At 37.4% G+C, this 20,780-nt stretch overlaps 2 protein-coding genes across 2 annotated transcripts; one reads left to right on the plus strand and one right to left on the minus strand.

The window, feature by feature from the left end:
• Positions 1–7,567: 7,567 nt before the first annotated feature.
• Positions 7,568–8,509, plus strand: LOC310650115 (olfactory receptor 10A7-like; the record flags this gene model as incomplete). Its single annotated transcript, XM_083378949.1, has 1 exon — positions 7,568–8,509. The coding sequence occupies one exon, from the start codon at positions 7,568–7,570 to the stop codon at positions 8,507–8,509; it is 942 nt and encodes a 313-aa protein (XP_083235075.1).
• A 5,778-nt stretch (positions 8,510–14,287) lies between these two features.
• On the minus strand, positions 14,288–15,274 carry LOC310650116 (olfactory receptor 6B1-like; the record flags this gene model as incomplete). The annotated part of the gene is made up of 1 exon (XM_083378950.1): positions 14,288–15,274. The coding sequence occupies one exon, from the start codon at positions 15,272–15,274 to the stop codon at positions 14,288–14,290; it is 987 nt and encodes a 328-aa protein (XP_083235076.1).
• Positions 15,275–20,780: the final 5,506 nt, after the last annotated feature.

Raw genomic sequence — 20,780 nt, forward strand, 5'->3', positions numbered from 1 at the left:
AATATACAGCCCAGAAAGAAAAGCCTGTTGTCATGACTTTTAGGGCTTTGATTAAGCAAAGAGCAGCTGTAACAAAAGAAAAGAAAACTTTGTGGACTATCTACAAAGTGAGAACTATAAAACTTAGAAAAAAATTGACCTTCCTGGATTATAAATATATATTTTTTAATTGCGACTTTAAAGTTATTGGCAGAGAAAGGATTTTTGTTCATTATGGAGCATCAGAGATCTGCAGAAAGAACAAACCAAAAAAATACTTACCAGGAGGAAATGTATATTCTGTTACAACAAATACAAATGATATTAACTTCAAACCATGAGGAAATTAAAAATGAGTTTGAAAATTTAAATGAATGCATTCTCAATTTAAAGTCACAACAATCAAATGTTGAGAAAACAAAAAAAGATAGAGATCATATAAAGCAGACAACTGAATATAAGCTAGTGGAGAGTCAAGTGGAGAATGACTTACAAGAAATATTGAACATGGAAAAGATAACTTGTACTCTAAGACCACAAAGTAAATTTGGAGATAAGGAAAAAGATTTGACAAAATAGATTGCTGAGCTATTGGGAGTACCACAAGAAATGGGGAGACAGGGGATGATGAGAGAAATCTTCAATGAATATGAAGGGGCAAATTTTTTTTACAAAGACATGATGTTTGATTTGCCTAGTATATCCACAACAATTACAAGATTATGGAAAGACTCTTTGATGCAATGGAATATATTGATTGGGAAAGATCCTTGGCAAAAGAAGATGGCTAAAGTGAGAATTGAGGAATTAGATGATGGGGTATATCAGAAGGAATATTTAAAAATTAAACACTTGTTTGAATATAGCTGAAGAAATAGAAAGATTTTAGTTAAGAGGGATGAACCCTCCAAATAACACAGTATTTTTTCTTTTCTTTTTTCTTTTTTCTTTTTTTTATAATTTTATTTATATACCGCCCTTCTCCCGAAGGACTCAGCGCGGTGAACAGGGCAGATATATAAAAAATACAAAAATAAAAAAGTTAAAAGAAAATTAAACATATGCCCAATTAAAAACAGTAAATACATATATTAAAAATGACAATAAAAACCCAACCCATCCCCCATCAGGCCAGGCTGGCTTGTTCAAATAAGAGTGTCTTCAGATCGCAACGGAAGGAGCGAAGGTCGGGCGCCATCCGGAGCTCAACCGACAACCGATTCCATAGCTCCGGGGTGCCCACAGAGAAGGACCTCCCCCTGGGGGCCACCAATTGACATTCTCTGATCGGTGGCACCCTGAGGAGGTCCTCTCTGTGGGAGCGCACAGGGAAGAGGGAAGTTGATGCCGGCAGCAGGTGCTCCCTAGGTTACTCCGGACCCATGCCATGTAGGGCCTTAAACACTATTACCAGTACCTTGAATCTCACCCAGAAGACAACTGGTAACCAATGCAGCTCACGGAGCAGAGGTGTAACATGGGAGTATCGGGAGACTCCCAACACAACTCTCGCGGCTGCATTCTGTACCAGTTGGAGCCTCCGAGTGGTCCTCAAGGGCAGCCCCATGTAGAGAGCGTTGCAGTAGTCCAGACGAGAGGTCACGAGCGCGTGAATGACCGTACATAAGGCATCCCTATCTAGATAGGGCCGCAGCTGGCACACCAGGTGAACCTGGGCGAAGGCCCCCCTAGTCACAGCTACTATATGGTCTTCCAGAGTGAGCCGTGAATCTAGGAGGACTCCGAAGTTGTGAGCCCTATCTACGGGGGGTAATAGTTCACCCCCCATGGAAAGAGATGGAATGTTCTGAATATCCCAGGATGCCGGTATGCACAGCCACTCAGTCTTGTCGGGGTTGAGTTGAAGTCTGTTCCTCCCCATCCAGACCCGAACCTTCTCCAGGCAATAGGACATCACGTCGAGGGCATCACTGGGGTGGTTTGGGGTCAAAATAAAAAGCTGGGTATCATCGGCATACTGATGATACCCAACTCCAAAACCACGAATGATCTCACCCAGTGGTTTCATGTAGATCTTGAACAGGACAGGCGAGAGGACCCACCCCTGAGGAACTCCACAAACGAGAGACCTTGAGGTCGACCTCTGCCCCCCTACCAACACCGACTGCGAACGTCCCAGGAGATAGGAGGAGAACCACTGCAAAACCGTGCCTCCCACTCCCAATCCCCTGAGACGCCGCAGCAGGATACCATGGTCAATGGTATCGAACGCCGCTGAGAGGTCTAATAGGACTAGGACAGTGTTTCCTGCATGAGCATGGGGTTGGACTAGAACAGGGCTTTTCAACCTTTTCACAGATTATACCACTTTTACGACATGACAGTATTTGAGCACCACCAGTGCTTAGCAAGGTGTCAAAAACTTGATGATTAAAAAAAGGGAGGGATTTGGGGTTTTACTGATTAGATTCATTTGTTGTTATAGAAATGGCTAGTTTATAATATTATGGAAAAGTATTTTCCTCTGTAGGAGTGGTTGCAGTATTCCACCCACTAATTTTGCCTGCCCCTGAAATAAATTTCTGAAATTGTTTTTGAAAAGCTCTGGAAGAACTCCCAGACAGCAGATGTTATTCTAATAATCATAATGCCTGCTCTATAGTCCAATCATTCTCATATATCAAATCAAGCTACATTTGCTGAATAGTTTTAAGCAGTTTCTTCTACAATATGAATGACCTGGGGAGGGGGGGGAATCACTTCAACTCTCCAACCCCACTGACAGATCCAGAAGTGCTCTCAACTTGCCAACCAATCTCCTGTGGAAATATCCCCATTTTCCCAATTAAACACCTCAATTTACTCTTCATAAGTGGAGTCTATCAGACCCAAGAGGGGGGTGCATTAGCTCTGATTGCCATGAGAGTACAGTGCACACTTTAGAAGGATGTATGAATTGGACTCAACTCTATGTTTGAGCAAATACAAACTCGATCTTCATATGGGAGTTTGGAATATGGACCAACACCTTAGTACGAAATACATTATATGATATAGGGAGAAGATTCTTCTATATGGGGCATACAGAATTTTATAAAAGTAATTGAAGAGTATCTGAGGAAGAGAGCATTTATCTGTAAGGGAGATGTGCCTACCTAAATGTCTAAGTTTCATATACTTTGTTTAAGTTTTACAAAGATCTTCTTTTCTACGCTCAAAGCAAGAAGGGCTTCTACTGATAGTCCACGCTGTATGTATGTATGTCTATAGGTACGTGTGTGTGTGTGTGTGTGTGTGTGTGTGTATCTAGCCTGGGCATGAAATGAGATGCAGTATAGCTCTAATCTAGTGATGGCATGGTAGAAGTCTTAAGAAACTTTTAAAGTATAGTGCTAAAGAATGCACTGAAATTTGGTATAGTCCTTAAGGGTTCAGACTAGAAACCTGGAGACTGTGGTCCTGCCTTTGGGATGAGATAGGTGACTTTGGGCTAGTCACTCTTTCTCAGTCCAACCCATGTCATAGGGTTGTTGTGAAGAAAATAGAATGAGGAAAGAGTATTAAGTATGTTTACCTCCTTGATTTATTTATAGGACAATTCAGTTCAATTCATACAAAATATATACCTAGTGTATTTGATAAGGGACTGGTGTTTGTCATTGCTCCTAATTTCACAAAGATGATATTTTGTTTTTATCCTTAATAATTACTGTACAAGAGTGGTTTCAAAAAAAGAGCATTTTATTATTCTATAGCAGGGATAGGCAACGTTGGCTCTTTTATGACTCATGGACTTCAATTCTCAGAATTCCTGAGCCAGCCATGCTGAAGAGAAAGGGAGAGGTTTTCAAGCTGAGTCATGCTGGCTCAGGAATTCTGGGAGTTTAAGTCCACAAGTCATGAAAGAGCCAAGGTTGCCTACCCCTGTTCTATAGAAAAAGAAATGAACAAAACATTCATAATTGACAAGTTTCTGGAAAAATGTAGTGTACTGTCCCTTGTCAAAACTCATATCTTTTTATAAATTTAAATACTGTTTCTAAATATATCCTTGAAAAACGTTTTACTTAGTCTGCTTTATTGCTAGTATTAATTTTAGGGGGGGGGGGGAAACAGGCTGCGATCATTGTTAATAACACCTAAAAAAAGTCCAGAAGTTGACATCTACAATCATAATATAATCCTAAAGTTTACAGCTTCTTATCCACCCCCATTTCTTTCTTTGACTGGCCCTAGTATGAAAAAGTTATATTTTTCCTAGTAATTATTTTACTTGTTACCACTAAAGAAACACAGATGAATTGATTAATATAGATTCAAACCATTTTGAATATATAAGGGTAAAGACATCTTCTTCATATATATTTTGGACTACACATAAACCTTGCAGATTGTTTCTTGCTAAGGGATTGCATAATCAGAGAAGATTATGCACTCCAAAATACTTTTACAGCATGGGGAAGATAGAGAAAAGAAACAGGAATTCCATGGAAAATAATTAAAGAGATGTTGCCTAGGATCATCATTACTTTTGAAGTAAGTATTTATGCATATATCATTCTGATTTTCAATTTATGTTTAGTACTCAGAAAGGAATATTATAAGTTTATTTCATAATTTTTTATTTTTTATTAAAAAGTTTTATAAAAGTTACAATATAATCCCCAACACCAACCCACCCAAAACCACCCCCCTCTCCCTTCCCCACTTCCCAGAGCTGAGTACAGGATTACAAATATAATAAATATAAATTTATGTTTAGTACTCAGAAAGGAATATTATAAGTTTATTTCATAATTTTTATTACTATTAGTTTAGTTGACTATGGGGACTAGTTACTGGAAAATGAGATAGAGACTACATAAATCTGATGGATTCTTTTTGGGTGAATCAGAGCTATGGAAGTGAGAGAATCAATCTTACTGAAAGTCAGTTGCAAGTTTTAGGATGAAAGTAGTAGGTTTTGGAGATATGTTCAAATCTTTATAATGCTGGAGCAAGAATTTGATTCAAAAAAATATTACTTCAGAAATAGGTTTTCAAAGTGAAAATAACATTGTTGGGTGAATATATCCATATTATTGGTAAAATAAAAATAAAAATACTGCAGGTGTGGTAAATATAAGAAATAGTCCAAAGATCAGCAATGTCAAAGAGTCATTTTAAATGAATTAAGATTTAAATTACCAAAACACCTTTTTCAGAAAATACATACTCATGGAACCTAAAAGATAGTTTAGATTATAATTTTATGTAATATATATTATGTGGATATTAATTTTCATATCTATATACAACATTCTTGTTCAAAGTAGAAGGCATTCATGATGTGTGTGTTAAATGGCAGAGGTCCACTGCTTCCCAGTCAGACATGTAATTTCATTGCTTGTCCTAATAGTTGTTAAGAAATGTCTGCTAATGCAATATGTGTATCTTTTAAAAAAGATAAACAGCAGATTATGATTGTGTCCTTTAAAGGTGGGGGAGTCAGGGGAGTCATTCATGAAAAACAAATAAATTTTAGCTGTGTTTGGCAAGACATCCTCAAATTTGTATTCATATTTTCAGCTAAGAAATGTTACAGAAATGTTGAAGAAAGAACCTTGATCTTGAACTTTCTATTTCCTGAAATCTGAAAATGCAAGGTAATGTAGAATTATAACATGAACTTTCTAGGTATTTCATTTGAAAAAATTAGCAGCACTTCCTGGATTTTTTATTTGTAATATAAATCCTAAGAATTTCTGTTCTTCGTCTAAGAAGATACATGATAAAGCTAAATTTAAAGAGATAAGCACATTTTAGTTCTCTCCATTCATCTGAAAACAAGGAAACCTAAAAACTAATGTGAGTTTAAAATTTTTTATAGTCCTGAAATTTGTATCCCACACATGGAGAGCACTGTCAGCAGTTAAGTGGTATGATAGGCTCTATAATAGAGACATAAGTAGCCAGCTACTTTCTGTCTACTCAAATGCTAGAGTGGTAAAACTAACCTTCACCTTGAGGTTCATTTACTTTTGTTATATATTTTTTTATCATGACCAGCCTCAGATTTCAGTGTTGTTCTATCTTTTGCTAATAGAATAATATATTTCTGCATGGGTCTTGCCAACACATGTGGGAGATCACCTCTCTGTCAACACTCTGAATACAGGAATTAGGCTGACAATTCCAACCTTCTAAACATATTTGGGCCAGGTATTTCTTTTACAGCCCAAATGACTAGAACAAGTTCAAACTATTCCACATGACAATACGTTTTGAGGCATATTGTGCCTGTGCCTTCTGCTTTTGGTATTTCAGCATTATATTGCCTGCCAACTATCATGCTGATGCACCCAGATTCTGCCATGACTGAAGGTACAGATAACCACCCTGAGGGTTGCCTTGAAAAATCAGGGGTCAGAGACAGCAAAGACATAGAACACAATGGGGGAAAATCAGTTTGTCAAGTCCTGCCTTGTGTCTAAACCTAGCCAAAATACCTGTCCAACCTACTACTCTCCTTCCAAAGTCATTTGTTCATGAGATCCTTTGTGGTGAGGAGCTTGCCAAGAAATCGTTCCAACCCTCCTGACAATCAAGCAAAAATGAATAGAAAAGACAAAAATAAAGTTTGTGGCACCTCAGAAAAACATGGGGAAAAGTTTATTTTTTAAAAAATAGCCTGGATTTTAAATGTTCCTACAATTAGCATTTTTAAATTGAAGTAGGACATCACATTGGCTCAGTCAAGTTTTGGTTACACAAGGTTTTTTGTATTGTTGTTTTTCTCTTACCCTTCCATTTTCAATTCTGAGCAAGTATTGGGGAATATTACAAATGGTTTATTGTGTTAAAATCTTTGAAGTCATGTGACTAAAATTTGGCAAAGTTAATGTCTTCAAAATATTCAACCATTCATATAATCTTCATTCCATTCCACCAAAACATTCCAAATGCTTTAGCTCTAAAATTATATTTTAGAAATTCACAATTGGCATTTCCTAAAAGCAGGGATATAAGAACAATTGAAATATGATCCTTATTAGTATTCAAACAATTCAAATATGATCCTCTCTAATATTTCAAACAGCAAAAAATCCCATTTTAATTTCATCTAATTTTTAATACATAGAACTTTCATTAACGTTTGCAAACATGTTATTTTTAAATGCAATTTCATTTTTTAATTGTGCCCAAGTATCATTTAAAAGTATGTTAGATACAGTAGAAGCAACTATCCCCTAAATATGTGTTCTTTTCTAGATTTGATTTTTCTGGGGATACATATCATGTTTAAAGAATGATAGCTACAAGTGCTCATTTTGCCATGAAAGTTTTTGCTAATTTCTACTAAAATTCATACCTTCCCCCAGACACACATTCTAGGAGAGCACTGAACATAATTGGAATATTAATATCTAACATTTTCTATTATGATGTTGTTAGTATGTTAAGAAATGCAACATATTTCTGTTCTTTCTATTGTCCAGGTATGCCAAACAGCAGATCTCCGAATGTATGTTAACATTTGCCTTAATTATCAGAGGAAAGAAAAAAAAGGTGGGTGGGTGGAAAATGAGATTACTAAAGTTCTTCAGATTTTTTTAAGAACCACCTTAATAATCATTAATAGGAAGGAATGGAAATAAATCAGTCAAGTGTAACAACATTCATTCTTTTGGGATTCAGCGATATTCCCCAAATGGGAATACTCCACTTTACACTGTTTTTTATTATTTACAGTTTGTCTATTGTGGGGAACCTACTTATTGTTCTACTTGTTGTAACTGACCACCGTCTTCATACCCCCATGTACTTCTTCCTTGTAAATTTGTCTTCTTTGGAGACATGTTACATTTCAACCATCCTGCCCAGAATGCTGGCTAGTTTTGTAACTAGGGATAAATCTATATCTGTCTATGGGTGTATGACGCAATATTACTTCTTTGGTTTTTTAGCATCCACTGAATGTTACCTTCTGGCAATGATGTCTTATGATCGATATTTAGCAATCTGCAAACCTCTGCATTATGCATCCCTCATGAATGGTAAACTCTGTCTCCAGTTAGCCCTCACATCCTGGATAAGTGGTTTGTTGACCAACACTATCGTAACTGCTTTTTTGTTACGATTAACTTTTTGTGGACCCAATGAAATTGACCATTTCTTTTGTGATGTGTATCCAGTGGCAAATCTTTCCTGTAGCAATACACACCTAGTGAAACTTGCCACATTTATTATAGGATTCATGGGTATAGGGACCACATTTCTTCTTACAATGATTTCCTACATCTATATCCTTTATACTGTGCTGCAAATGAAATCTAAGAAAGCACAACAAAAGGCCTTCTCTACCTGTTCTTCTCATCTCACAGTAGTTTCATTTTTCTTCATTTCACTATTGCTTGTCTATGCTGTCCCTGAAACAGAAAGACTGAGGGAGCTACATAAGATCTTTTCACTGTTTTATACTGTCCTGACTCCAGTGCTCAACCCCATCATCTACAGTTTGAGAAACAGAGAAGTAAAGGAAGCCCTCTTTAAAACTGTTAAAAAATGTAACCAAAGAGGTTTACAGTAGTGGGCAAAATTGTGGAAACCTTTTGGGGAAAGTGTACAGTAGAATTGCCACCTTTGGTTAAGTTTACACCAATTTTTCTTCTAATTTCTTTATAACTGTAGCCAGTGCTTTTTTTGTAAAAGAAAAAGGTGTCAGAACTCACACATGTCATGCAACCCGCCTTGCCTACCCTATAAGGTTCCATCCAAAAATGGTGCCGGGACTCCGTTCTGAGCGTTCTATGACAAAAAAAAGCCCTGACTGTAGCCTTGTTCACTTAATAATACTATACTGCTCAAAAAAAATAAATAAAGGGAACACTTAAACAACACAATGTACTGTATTTAATAGAAGGATGTCTTATCTTCTGTTCCCTTTATTTTTTTGAGCAGTATATTTTACATTGCTTTCTGGGCAACCAGTCAACTCTTTGCACCATTACTTTAATTTCATTATGTTTTATAAGCTCACTAAATGAAAGGGGAAAAAACCCAACCAACTTGATAGTGATCACATAACACATTGACAAATATCCTCTCAGCTTCATTACATGACATCAATAACTGAATCCTACTGTGATCTGATTGGCTCATTGCAAAAACAAGATGACACCTGATTGGCTCTCTAAACAATCATGCTCATTGCCTACAGTCAGATGAAGAAAAGCTATCTTGTATAGGTGGCACTTAGATCCTAAAAAATTAGCAAGTATGTATCCGAACTGCCAGCCCAAATGTTGGAGGTGTGGTTGTGAGGATGCAACGTATTTTCATATATGGTGGACTTGTAAAAGGGTTAAAGCTTTTTGGATTAAAATTTGGTGGAATATGCAAAAAATATTCAAGAAAAGGATAAAGTTTTGTCCGCAACTGTTTTTATTGGGTATTATCACAGATACTACCGTTGTGGACACTAAGTTGATGTTGAATTTAATTACGGCAGCGAGACTTTTATTAGCGCAATATTGGAAGAAGGAAGAACTGCCGACAATAGAAGAATGGACTTTAAAAGTTTCCAACTTGGCGGAAATGGCAAAGATTTCAGCGTATTTGAAAGACCAATCGCAACAGAGATACATTGTGGAGTGGAGAAGATGGATTGATTATATCCAGAATAAATATGGGACTAAAAAGTTTCACTTAGCATTTGAATAAGTAGTGGATTTATATGATGTATAATTAGCTTGTAGTTATTTTTTAAGAGTTAAAGTGCGATAGAATTTAATATTTTATTGTTGTTTGCATATTTTAGATTATGCTTGTTTGTATTTTTATACCCTGTATTTAGCTCTGGGAAGTCGGGGAGGGGAGGGGAGGGGAGAGGTGGGGAGGTTTGGGGAGAGGGGAGGGGGAGGGGAGGGGTTTTGTATTTAAAAATGTACTGTAAAAATTCAATAAAAAAAAGAAAAGCTATCTGATATCAACCTAAGCAAGTTGTGCTTCCTTTTTCTGGTTATTTGGCTATAACTTTTCATAGAATACAGTACAGATAATTGAAGAAACTATGTTACATTACATTCTTGATTAAATTATCTTTCCATTGATATACAATTTTTTTGGTACTACTCCAAAAAAAAGTGGTGTTATTAGCCATCAAACCTCAAAAATACACTTTTCCCAAAAGGTTTCCACACTTTTGGCCACTACTGTATAGCATTGGTAAAATACATTGAAAATGGGGTACAACAGTTTTGTTGCTATAAAGAGCTAATTTTTCAAGGCATCCTTACTTGATATATATAAAATCCTTTACCTTATTTTACCTTAAATTTTATTCTAGTATGTAAAATAATGTTAGACTCTGGCACCTGCTTTATTTAAAAACAGTATCTGGCCCTATCAGTCATAATTAGTTTATTAGTGTTCCTTCCAGTACAACATCATAAAAATGTTTTATATGGTGCAGTTAGGAAGAAGTAAAATTCATATGAGCATTTTTACTGGTGTTAACATATTGTTACAGTTTATATTACTATGATTGTGATAGATTAATTATTTTATGTATTATTTTGTATTGTATACCACCATTGTAATGTGTTTAGAATTTTTTTTATAGAAAAGATATAGAACACTTAAAAAGAAAAAGAAAATGGCAAAGAACATTTTGGTTTCTGGTAAAGTGGTTGGAAGTATTTATCAAGGAGCATTCAAGAGGAGAAAACAATTTCCCTGTAAGAGAGTTTGGCTCTGTCTAAATGCCATATACTTTGCTAAGTTTTACCAAGACTTTTTTCCTAAGCCTTGACTACAAGCCAAGTAGTGCTGGTATTGACAGTCCACACTGTTTCATATCCTGATGTATTCATTTTTCAGAGTAGTACATCATGTGGATGATGAATGAATAAATGGAATGTGGAATGAAATGGGATTCTCATTTGTTTTGCCTGGACTCATAGCTGACATAATCTTCCCCAGGTCTCAAATTAAATTAAGCATAGTTCTAACCTGGTGTGCCATGGCAAAGATTTTAAGAAACTTTCCAGATGTAGTGCTAAGTAATGCTTTGAAATAAACTGTAAAAAAACAAAAACAAAATGTTGGTCTTTTCCAGAAGACACCCTGATAATCTATCACCAGACCAAGCTGGTGGCAAAGAAGGTGAAATCATTTAAATACCTTATTTAAATACTAGCTTTTAATCTTCTACATCAGGGGTGTCAAACTGCCAGCCCGTGGGCTGGATGCATCATGTTGAAACCGTGCCTACCCCATTGCCAGCAATAGAAAAAAAAATCACAATACGTCATAATATGTCACGTGACATCACAAATTTGACATCCCTTTTCTATGTGCTCAAGTATTCAAATAGAGTTAGCAATGAAAGCTCAAAAAGTATCTAGCAAATCAATAAAGTATATACAACTTTATTTCTCTAGTAGTTAAATTATTTAAAACCAAAGCCCTTGGCATGATGCTCCATGCATATCAGTTGTGTACTTCTTAATCCTTGAATAAATGCAAATAAAATTCTTAAAATTAATAGTATATATTCCTTAGTTGTTTTTTTGATGTTTTGCACTTATGGAATTACAAAATGGCCAAGAGAAATATACAGCTTGAATATCCTGTCTTTCATTATGCATTCCATTCTCTAGTGGTCTTCAATTTCCTTGGCTCCTCTCAATTTAGGTAGATCTTGTATGCATAATATCACAATATAAGAGAGCTCTGTGATCTTGTTGTGCTAACTTTGTTCTTAAAGATGAGCCTAACCATTATGTCTCTATGATAGCACTCCTTGTTTGAATAAATCAGAAGCTCAAAAGGATGCGACTTTTCTGTCTCAGATGTTTATTTAATAGATATACCATTAATGGGGGTGGGTGGATGTTGAGTATCTGTTTGTGTGTGTGTGTGTGTGTGTGTGTGTGTTATGAATAGAAAAAAGTAAAAAGCAAAGAAAAAGGAACATTCTTAGAACTTTCAGGTATAAGAACATATGGAGATAATGATAAGGCTAGGCACAGATTGTTTGTTTAAATTTTTATAGCTGGGCATCTCAGTCAATGATTCTGGGCATTTACAACTGTGTGTCTATGTCTCTTTCTGTGTGTGTAACAATTAAAAATACTAAAATCATTTTAAGACAATAAAAACACTAAAAACATCCAGATAAGATTGGCCATTAGCAATACATATTACATATTTCTGAAACAGTCTTGCATTGTAAAGGCTCTTCTATTGAACAATTCTACTGTTGATTTGGCCAAGATATTCTGGACTTGCAATCCTACATTGTGAGATATTAAATCAGATTTGCCCTATTTTTTCCAAGATACTATTAATGTAAGAAATACAAAAACATCCATAAAAATATAACATAGTCTAAGAACATATAAAAATATAGCAGATAGAATTAAATTATAAAAGGTAAATTCACACATTGAAATAACAAATATTATGAAAAAGCTAAATTCCAAATTTTGATCAGCTAATATATTCAGAGGGAACAAGTAATTCTCAACATGAATCAACATGAATAGTCAGTTTGCTGCAAACTCATTTGAGAATTTTACAAACTAACGGTTCATTCTAGGAGTCACACTGAGAAATACTTGTTCCTTTTTAATGTATTAGCTGATCAAAATTTGTCTAAATATGGTCAGAAATAAGTCTCATGAGCTTTCCAATGTAAACTGCCACATTGTGAGATGAGACAATTATTAGATCAAACTGCCATTGCAACAGGAATTGACAGTATAGGTGTTATGTATCCTGGTGCAGGCATCTGCATAGCAACAGCCACCATGGGGGGGTGGTCTGGACAGTTTTGGCGGGAAACCTAGTTTTGGCGGGAAACCTAGGGCCAACCCCATTGGCTGACCGCCTGCCTGGCTAGGTATATAAGGAGGCCAAGTAGCCCTTGTTCTCCAGTATGCACCCCCCTCACAATAAAGAGCTGAACACGTACTCCGGCTGGTGCCTCTTCCTTGCGTCGGACCCACTGCATAACAATAAGCAATCCTTCTTTGGAAAGATAATTTACTCAAAAGAGCAAGCTGTAACTGAAAGTGACAATCAGAAATAAAGGACATCAAATATATTCTCAGTGTTGAAGAGCTTTTGGAGAAAGAAAATGAGATTCTGCTGAAGAACAGAAGAGGCTGGAGCCATGTAGAATAAAGGAGGTGGAAATGAACACAGAGAAAACAATGATAAAAGTTGTAACAATGTTTGTGAAATTTGTGGGGAGGTCTGGAAAGCACACAAGATAAATCAGCAGGACAATGAATCGAAACTTACTATAAATGGCAAAGAGAAATCTGGAACACTGCATCTCAAATTTTTAAAGAAGATTCTGCCTTAGTTAACTCAATTATATTAGGAAATTACAATAATAGACTGTGCTTACTAAAGGCTAGTGTTAAAGAAAGACTCCAGAGTGTAGTGGTTACAGATACTGCCCTAGCAGTGTAGTGACTAGGTGTTCTATTCTTCAACAACTTGGTGATTATGGCCCAATCAGTGACTTGCAGTGGCCAGAAGAAGGTACTGGCAATCCACTTCCAACATGTAACTAAAAATTGCATGGACCTATCTTGAAGTCTATAGAAGTCCAAATTCATCTGAACATTTACTGTAGAAAGCTATTGAAAAAATACCTAATTAAGTTCTTCGCAGCTATTGCTTCCTTATTTACCATGAAAAATACAGTAAATATTTATTACAATATTAGAAGTAATTATTGTTCTTAAATGTGCAGACATATGGCTATCAGTCATAACATACATTTCTAAAAACAAGAAGATTGAAATATTAAAGAACTTGACCTTTTTAGAAATATTTTTATTAAAAACACCAACACATATTCTGAACACATATTGGAAACAACATTATAAAGAGAAAGGCTATAGCCAAGAAATGTTCAGAAACTGATAATCTATGATGTTTAAACTATCAGAAATAGGCCAGATCTGATGCTGTTTTTGGAAAGAAAGCTGATACATAGTCAGGAAAGGTTTCTCAGAAGTGAATAAATTAAGCTTTAGAAAGACCTAGGAAAGCTTAATAGCATCAGTTTCTGGAAATGAACTAAGCAATCCATAGCCCAATTTAGATGTTCCCAATATACATCCATTTTGCATCTCTGAAACAGACAACTGATAATTATTATAATTAATAGCAAAATTGAAAAGAAACTTCAGTGTGTTAAGCAACTTTGACCTGAATCTACGAAGTATGTATGAGTAACATACAAAATGGACAATATAAGTTTCTTCCTCCCCATTCATCATGAGAAAAAACGAGCTCTGCTTGCCTCTGATAACTGTTTCTGGTTTAGCAACTATATTTCAAATGCTTAGTACTGAAGTAGAAGGAATGTCTTCAAACAACTCCTTCCAAAAAATGTGCTCAGTTTGCCATGAATGCGCCTAAAGGCTTTGCCAATTTCTTTGTTTCTTAAAGTATAGATGAGTGGATTGGCCAGAGGAGTCAGGATTGTATAAAAAATGGAGAAGATTTTATTAAGCTGTCTCAGAGTGGGGATGTCTGGTAACATATAGACAATTATAATTGTTCCATAAAAGAGACATACAACCATGAGGTGAGAGGAACAGGTTGAAAAGGCTTTTTGCCTTCCAATGGTGGATTGGATTCTTACGATGCTGGCAATGATGCAGACATAAGAACTAACAGTCAGAAAAAATGGAGCAAGTGTAAAAATGAAAGTCAAGAGAAAAACAATAATTTTAAGCATGCTGGGATCAGTGCAAGTCAGTTTTTCAAGTGGACTTAAGTCACAAAAGTAATGGTCTATTACATTGGGTCCACAAAAAGAAAACTGAGCTATAAGAAACACAACAATACTATTAGCCATCAAACCATTTAGCCATGCCCCAGATATAAGCTGGAAACAAAAATTTCTATTCATAACAGAAGCATATAATAGAGGCTTACATATTGCCAAGTAACGGTCATAAGACATTGCCGCAAGGAGAAATGTTTCTATAGCTACACAACAGCCAAAGAAATAATATTGGGAGAGGCATCCACTCACACTAATAGTTCTGTCTCCAGTTAACAAATTGCTCAACATTTTTGGCAAAATAGTTGATGAATAGAAAGTCTCAACACAAGACAGATTCCCCAGAAAAAAGTACATAGGAGTGTGAAGCTGTTGGTCATTTGCAACTAATACAATGATGAGGAGATTCCCAATTATTGTCACAAGATAAATCACCAGGAAGAGTAAGAAAAGAAAAGGCCACAACTCAGTGTTATTCCCCAAACCCAAGAGGATGAATCTGGTAATGCCTGTCTCATTATCTTTATCTCCATTCAACATTTTTCCAAGTCAATCTATCTGAGTGCTTTGATGCATAACTTATAATCATGAATCCCAACTTTCTTATAAAATATAGCTTGAGGTCCACATAAAATTGAAAACCTCAACTAGAATGAATCATGAAGATTTCACATTTCTTCATTTTACCTAAGGATGAAATTGTGAAAATGATTGCTATCATAAGATGGCATCTTTTCATCCAGTTTTCTTCATCTCTGCATGATGACATTCAGGCTGAAAAAAATTGAGAATTACAAGAAATATTCTGTCAGTCTCTTATAATATTTGGGTCATCAAAAGCCCAAAATAAAATATAAAGCAAAGTCTTTTGCAATTTTCAGGAACAATGGTGATTTTAGAAAGAACTTTGCTCTTCTTTGTGATACTGCTCCATTGTAGAGAATTACAGAGATGGCCTTAAAGAAGGCATTTAAAAGTTGTTACATAAACACTATATTACCTTGGAAGAAAGGAGGGAAGAAGAAGATAATTCAAGACTAACCTGCCCTTTTTCTCCTTGGTATGGAAAGGAGTGAGGGAGAAAAAGATAGTCAGAGAAGAGAGTTAATCTCTGCCAGATTTTCAAAATTCTATTAATATACCATATAATAATAGAGTCCAGTAGTCTTTGTGTGGTGTGTCTCCTAACCTGTCCAGCCTCAAAGAATTAACATCAGCTTTGGAAGTCAATAGAAATTCTGTCTCTGCCTTTATTAAATATTATTTTGTAAAAAAAAAGTTGAAATCATCATGTCTAATAATTACAGAAACAGACCCTTGTGAATAACTCCAATTCAGGAATGGCTTCATTACAATATTATTTCTCTTCACCAACAAAACTAATATGTGCCATTTTATAAATGATTAATGGAGTCTCTTAATGATATTAGGTTAAGGTGACAAAAATGCTTAACTCAAAATATAGTTAGTTTCCTTGAGCAATTACCAATTCCCCTGGAAGTCAAGTCTGCACTCAGCAGATTAGGTTCTCCAAAACACCAGTGACACAAAGGAAAGCCATGAGAAAGCAAAATAATTGTCAAATAATATTATTTTAAGAAACTATTTTACAAAAGGGCAACTCTTGGGAAACATAGATATGAAAGTGATTTGGCACACTGACCATAATAAATATTATAGCTTCAGATATTTTTTGTAATTCTTCAATCAAAATTTTGGACTAAGAAATCTAAGCAAGCCAAGAGCCTTTTCCAGAAAACATGCATTGGTTAAGATCATGCATCACATTGATCAAAAACTTCATAAATATTTTCACTTAAAAAGATGCATGAGATAATTTGACATCTTAAGGTTTCAATTTCAAGAAAGTTGCTTTAGGCCTTAGCTTCAACAAGTGAGTGTCAGATTCATAGATGTGCTGGCACTCACAAGCATTTGGCATACATTCAAACACTCTCTGCTATCAAAATGTGTCCCTAAATACCCTCTCTATGTGTCTCAAAATGATCTAGTGAGATTTGCTTCCAAATTATTCCAAGGAAGCTGAAAGAAGCAGTCTCCTAGCCCAGATTTCTACCTTAATTATTTTTCCTTGGGATTTTTGTCTTAATCAAAATGTGTACTTCAGAATAGTAGTTGAACTCTTTTTCAAGAAATGTATTTTGAGAGTCTATAAGATTGCATCCATGCACAGTTCATAATAATTGACATATTGTAATTGATATAAAATGTGAATTACTCTGTCTCTCTGTCTCTCTGTCTCTCTGTCTCTCTCTCTCTCTCTCTCTCTCTCTCTGTCTTTGCTCTCAATTGTCGAATAGGCAGTTTTGAAGGGAATAGCGGCCTCCAGTTTGATTTCTTCTGATTCAGATACCTCTCCCTGGGGGTCTGATAGATGAATCATTGAAGGAACAGGCCTCAAGTTACTGCTTGTTAATATCAGGTCTGTCTTTAAGAAGACCTTGTCCATCATCTGGCAGTAGACAAACCAGGAGACCTGGCAAGTATTACTGAGACATGGCTGGGGGAGAGTAGCAATGGTATCCTTTCAGAAATCTGACTATCTGAGTTTCAGGACCTATACAAACCTCAGCACTAGGGCTGGAGAGATGGAATAGAACTAATTTGTCATCTTACCTGTAGCCAGAATTACTGTTCTGGTGTGCCTGAGCATGATTGCCCATGTATTTAGTACTCCTTCAATGATATCAGTTATTCTGTTGCCTCTTAGGAATCCTCCCTGAACTCCTAGATCTGGTTACTAGCTTGGTGATGGAGGCCCTCCATCTCTTGCTATTAGGTTCTTCAATCTTCATGTGGACTGATCTCAGACATCTATGGTCTGCATTACAACTATGAGCCAGGTTATCTCTACTTTAGCATGCATAGGTGGTCACTGGTTGGACCTGATTTTTATCTCCAAGCAGATCTGATTGTGAAAATTATGATCTTCTCTTTGTTATAGATGTGATTGGCTTTTCTCTGCTTCCTCCTAAGAAGGGCCCATTAGGGTTGTTTGCTTTGAATGCCTTTTGTATCCATCAAAATTTTGGCAGATATTTGGAAACTTTTCTGTTAATCTTATGGGACAGTTAGTTTGAAGGCCTGTCTGCCATTAATATGAGATATCATCTCAGGCCCTTAATGAAACTGCACACAGTTGAACTTTCTTTGTTCAGATTTCTCTGATCAGATTTGTAAAGGAAAGAGACTTTTACTGTGGTTGATGACATGGGTTAGAATATGGATGAAAATAGCATGACTGTCCTTAACCCTCAGCAGCCTTCTGTATTATTGACAATGATTTATTTTTAGATTGTCTGTGGGGATTTGGGATATTATTTTACAATGATTCTATTCCTTTCTAAACAGTTGGTTCCAAATCAAAAATCTTCCAAGGAGAAAACTATATTCTCACAACAACACCAGGGCAGGCTTTTGTTTGTAAACAGGGAGAAGCCCACCCCCTATTCACTAGCATTTATTTATTTATTTATTTATTTAGTTAGTTATATTTATATACCGCCCTATTCCCTGAGGACTCAGGGCGGTTTACAGGGAATTAAAATCCAAAATACAAAAATTAAGAACCAAATTAAAAAATATTAAATTGACCCTGTACTCAATTAAAAAGAACCCCAAATTAAAATTTCTCCTCAGTCTGGGCCCAAGAGCTCGAAGAGCCAGGTCTTCAGGCCCCGGCGGAATGATCGGAGGTCGGGGGCAGTTCTCAGCTCCACCGGCAGCTGGTTCCAGAGGGCAGGCGCTCCCACCGAGAAGGCCCTATCCCTGGTGTCACCCGCTGGCAATCTCTTACCGGCGGGACCCTGAGCAGACCCTCCCTGTGGGAGCGCACTGGGCGAAGGGCGTTTGATGCCGGCAGCAGGTGTTCCCTCAGATATCCCGGACCCAGGCCATGTAGGGCTTTATAGGTGATAACCAGCACCTTGAATTTCACCCGGAGGGCAACCGGAAGCCAATGCAGCTCACGGAGTAGAGGTGTTACATGGGAGTATCGGGAAACCCCCATTACAACTCGCGCAGCCGCATTCTGCACCAGTTGAAGCCTCCGAGTGGTCTTCAAGGGCAGCCCCATGTAGAGAGCGTTACAGTAGTCCAAACGGGAGGTCACAAGCGCGTGAGTAACTGTGCGTAGGGCGTCTCGGTCCAGATAGGGACGCAACTGGCGCACCAGGCGAACCTGAGCAAAAGCCCCCCTGGTCACGGCTCCTATATGATCTTCGAAATTGAGCCGTGAATCCAGGAGGACGCCCAAGTTGCGAGCCCTATCGATGGGGGGTAACACCTCATCCCCCATCATTAAGGATGGAATAACTTGGTTAACCCGAGATGCCGATATGCACAGCCACTCAGTCTTGGTAGGATTGAGACGAAGCCTGTTTCTCCCCATCCAGACCTGAACCGCCTCCAGACACCGGGACATTACGGAGAGGGCATCACTGGGTTGGTTCGGGGTGGAAAGAAAAAGTTGGGTATCATCAGCGTACTGATGATACCCCACCCCAAAACCACGAATGATCTCGCCCAGCGGCTTCATATAGATGTTGAACAGGAGAGGCGAGAGAACCGACCCCTGAGGAACTCCACAAATGAGAGACCTCGGGGCGGATCTCTGCCCTCCTGTCAACACCGATTGCGAGCGGCCCTGGAGGTAGGAGGAGAACCACCGTAGAACGGTGCCTCCCACTCCCAGCCCCCTGAGACGCCGCAGTAGGATACCATGGTTGATGGTATCGAATGCCGCTGAGAGATCTAATAGGACCAGGACAGAGGAGCAACCCCTGTCCCTAGCCCTCCAGAGATCATTCACCAGCGCGACCAATGCCGTCTCCGTGCTGTGATGATGTTACAAGAGTGATAAAATATAGTTTAGATTCCCAGGAAGGAAGGAATGCATTCCAGAGGACTTGTCAGGGCCCACTTCAAAACCTCATCCTAAGAAAGCAGAACTCATGGAAGCAGTTTCTTCCAAAAGGAATTTTTATTAGGAGAAGCTGATAGCAGGCATAATAGACAGGATCTGAGGGTTTCCCACTCAGATCAATAGGTTAAAAATGTCCCAAGTAAACCCCACCCCATAATTCACCCTGTCAGTTCAAATGGACCAATCCCCAGGTGTTAAGTCCATTGTGGGAAAGAGGAAATAACACTAGACTGTCTCAGGGCTGCAGCAATGTTTTGTCAGCTCTTCATACCTTCCCTTGCAAATGCAGAGATAAATCAGTTGCCAGAGGCACATTCCTTTCTTCTCTTCCCCCCCCCCCCCAGCCTTTCTATCTGACATCAAGGGGAGAGATAGTTTACAGAGGAAGTATGCAGAAACAGCAAAGTGTTACAATGTAGCAATAGAGGAAACCAAGGCAATAACCCACAATGCTTTTCCCCCTCCCCTCCAGAAGCATGGCAGAACCCAGAATTGTAGAGAGAAAAGAATTTGAGTTAAAGAAAGAAAAGAGCCCTCTTAGAATAAGGGCTCTGACAGGACTAATAGGTAGCTCAGTTCAGATAGTTTGTGTAAAAGAAAGAGGGTGAGGCTATTTTTTCCATTTGTAATTGTTTTCAAGTATATGCTTGAGTAGATAACAGAATGTTTTAGGTCACCAAGATATCTGTCTGTAAGTGTAAAACAATAACAAAATCTGCTTGAAAAATTTATCATGTCTTTCTTGGGTTTTGGAGCCTTACATCAGTTTTACCAAACTCAAGTTCATGGAGTGTGGTTTGACCATCACTTCAGAAGTCTACTGTAAAATGTTACAAAAACTCAGATGAGCCATCCATAACAAGCATCAGGGCATGCAGACTTCTGGTGTGGTGTTGGTTCATGAAAATGCTCACCTGCACACCGCTAGATAAACCCAAGAATTTTTGAAGCAGTTCCATTGGAATGTTTCTGATCAACCCCCTCCCTATAGTCCAGATTTGGCACCGAGTGACTACAAGGAATTTCAAACCTTGAAAGTTGTTATGACAAGTGCCTCAATTTGAATGGCAATTATGTCAAAAAGTAATGTAATGTTAGAGT

Source organism: Vipera ursinii, assembly GCF_947247035.1.
Source record: "Vipera ursinii genome assembly, chromosome: Z".
Taxonomy (NCBI): domain Eukaryota; kingdom Metazoa; phylum Chordata; class Lepidosauria; order Squamata; family Viperidae; genus Vipera; species Vipera ursinii.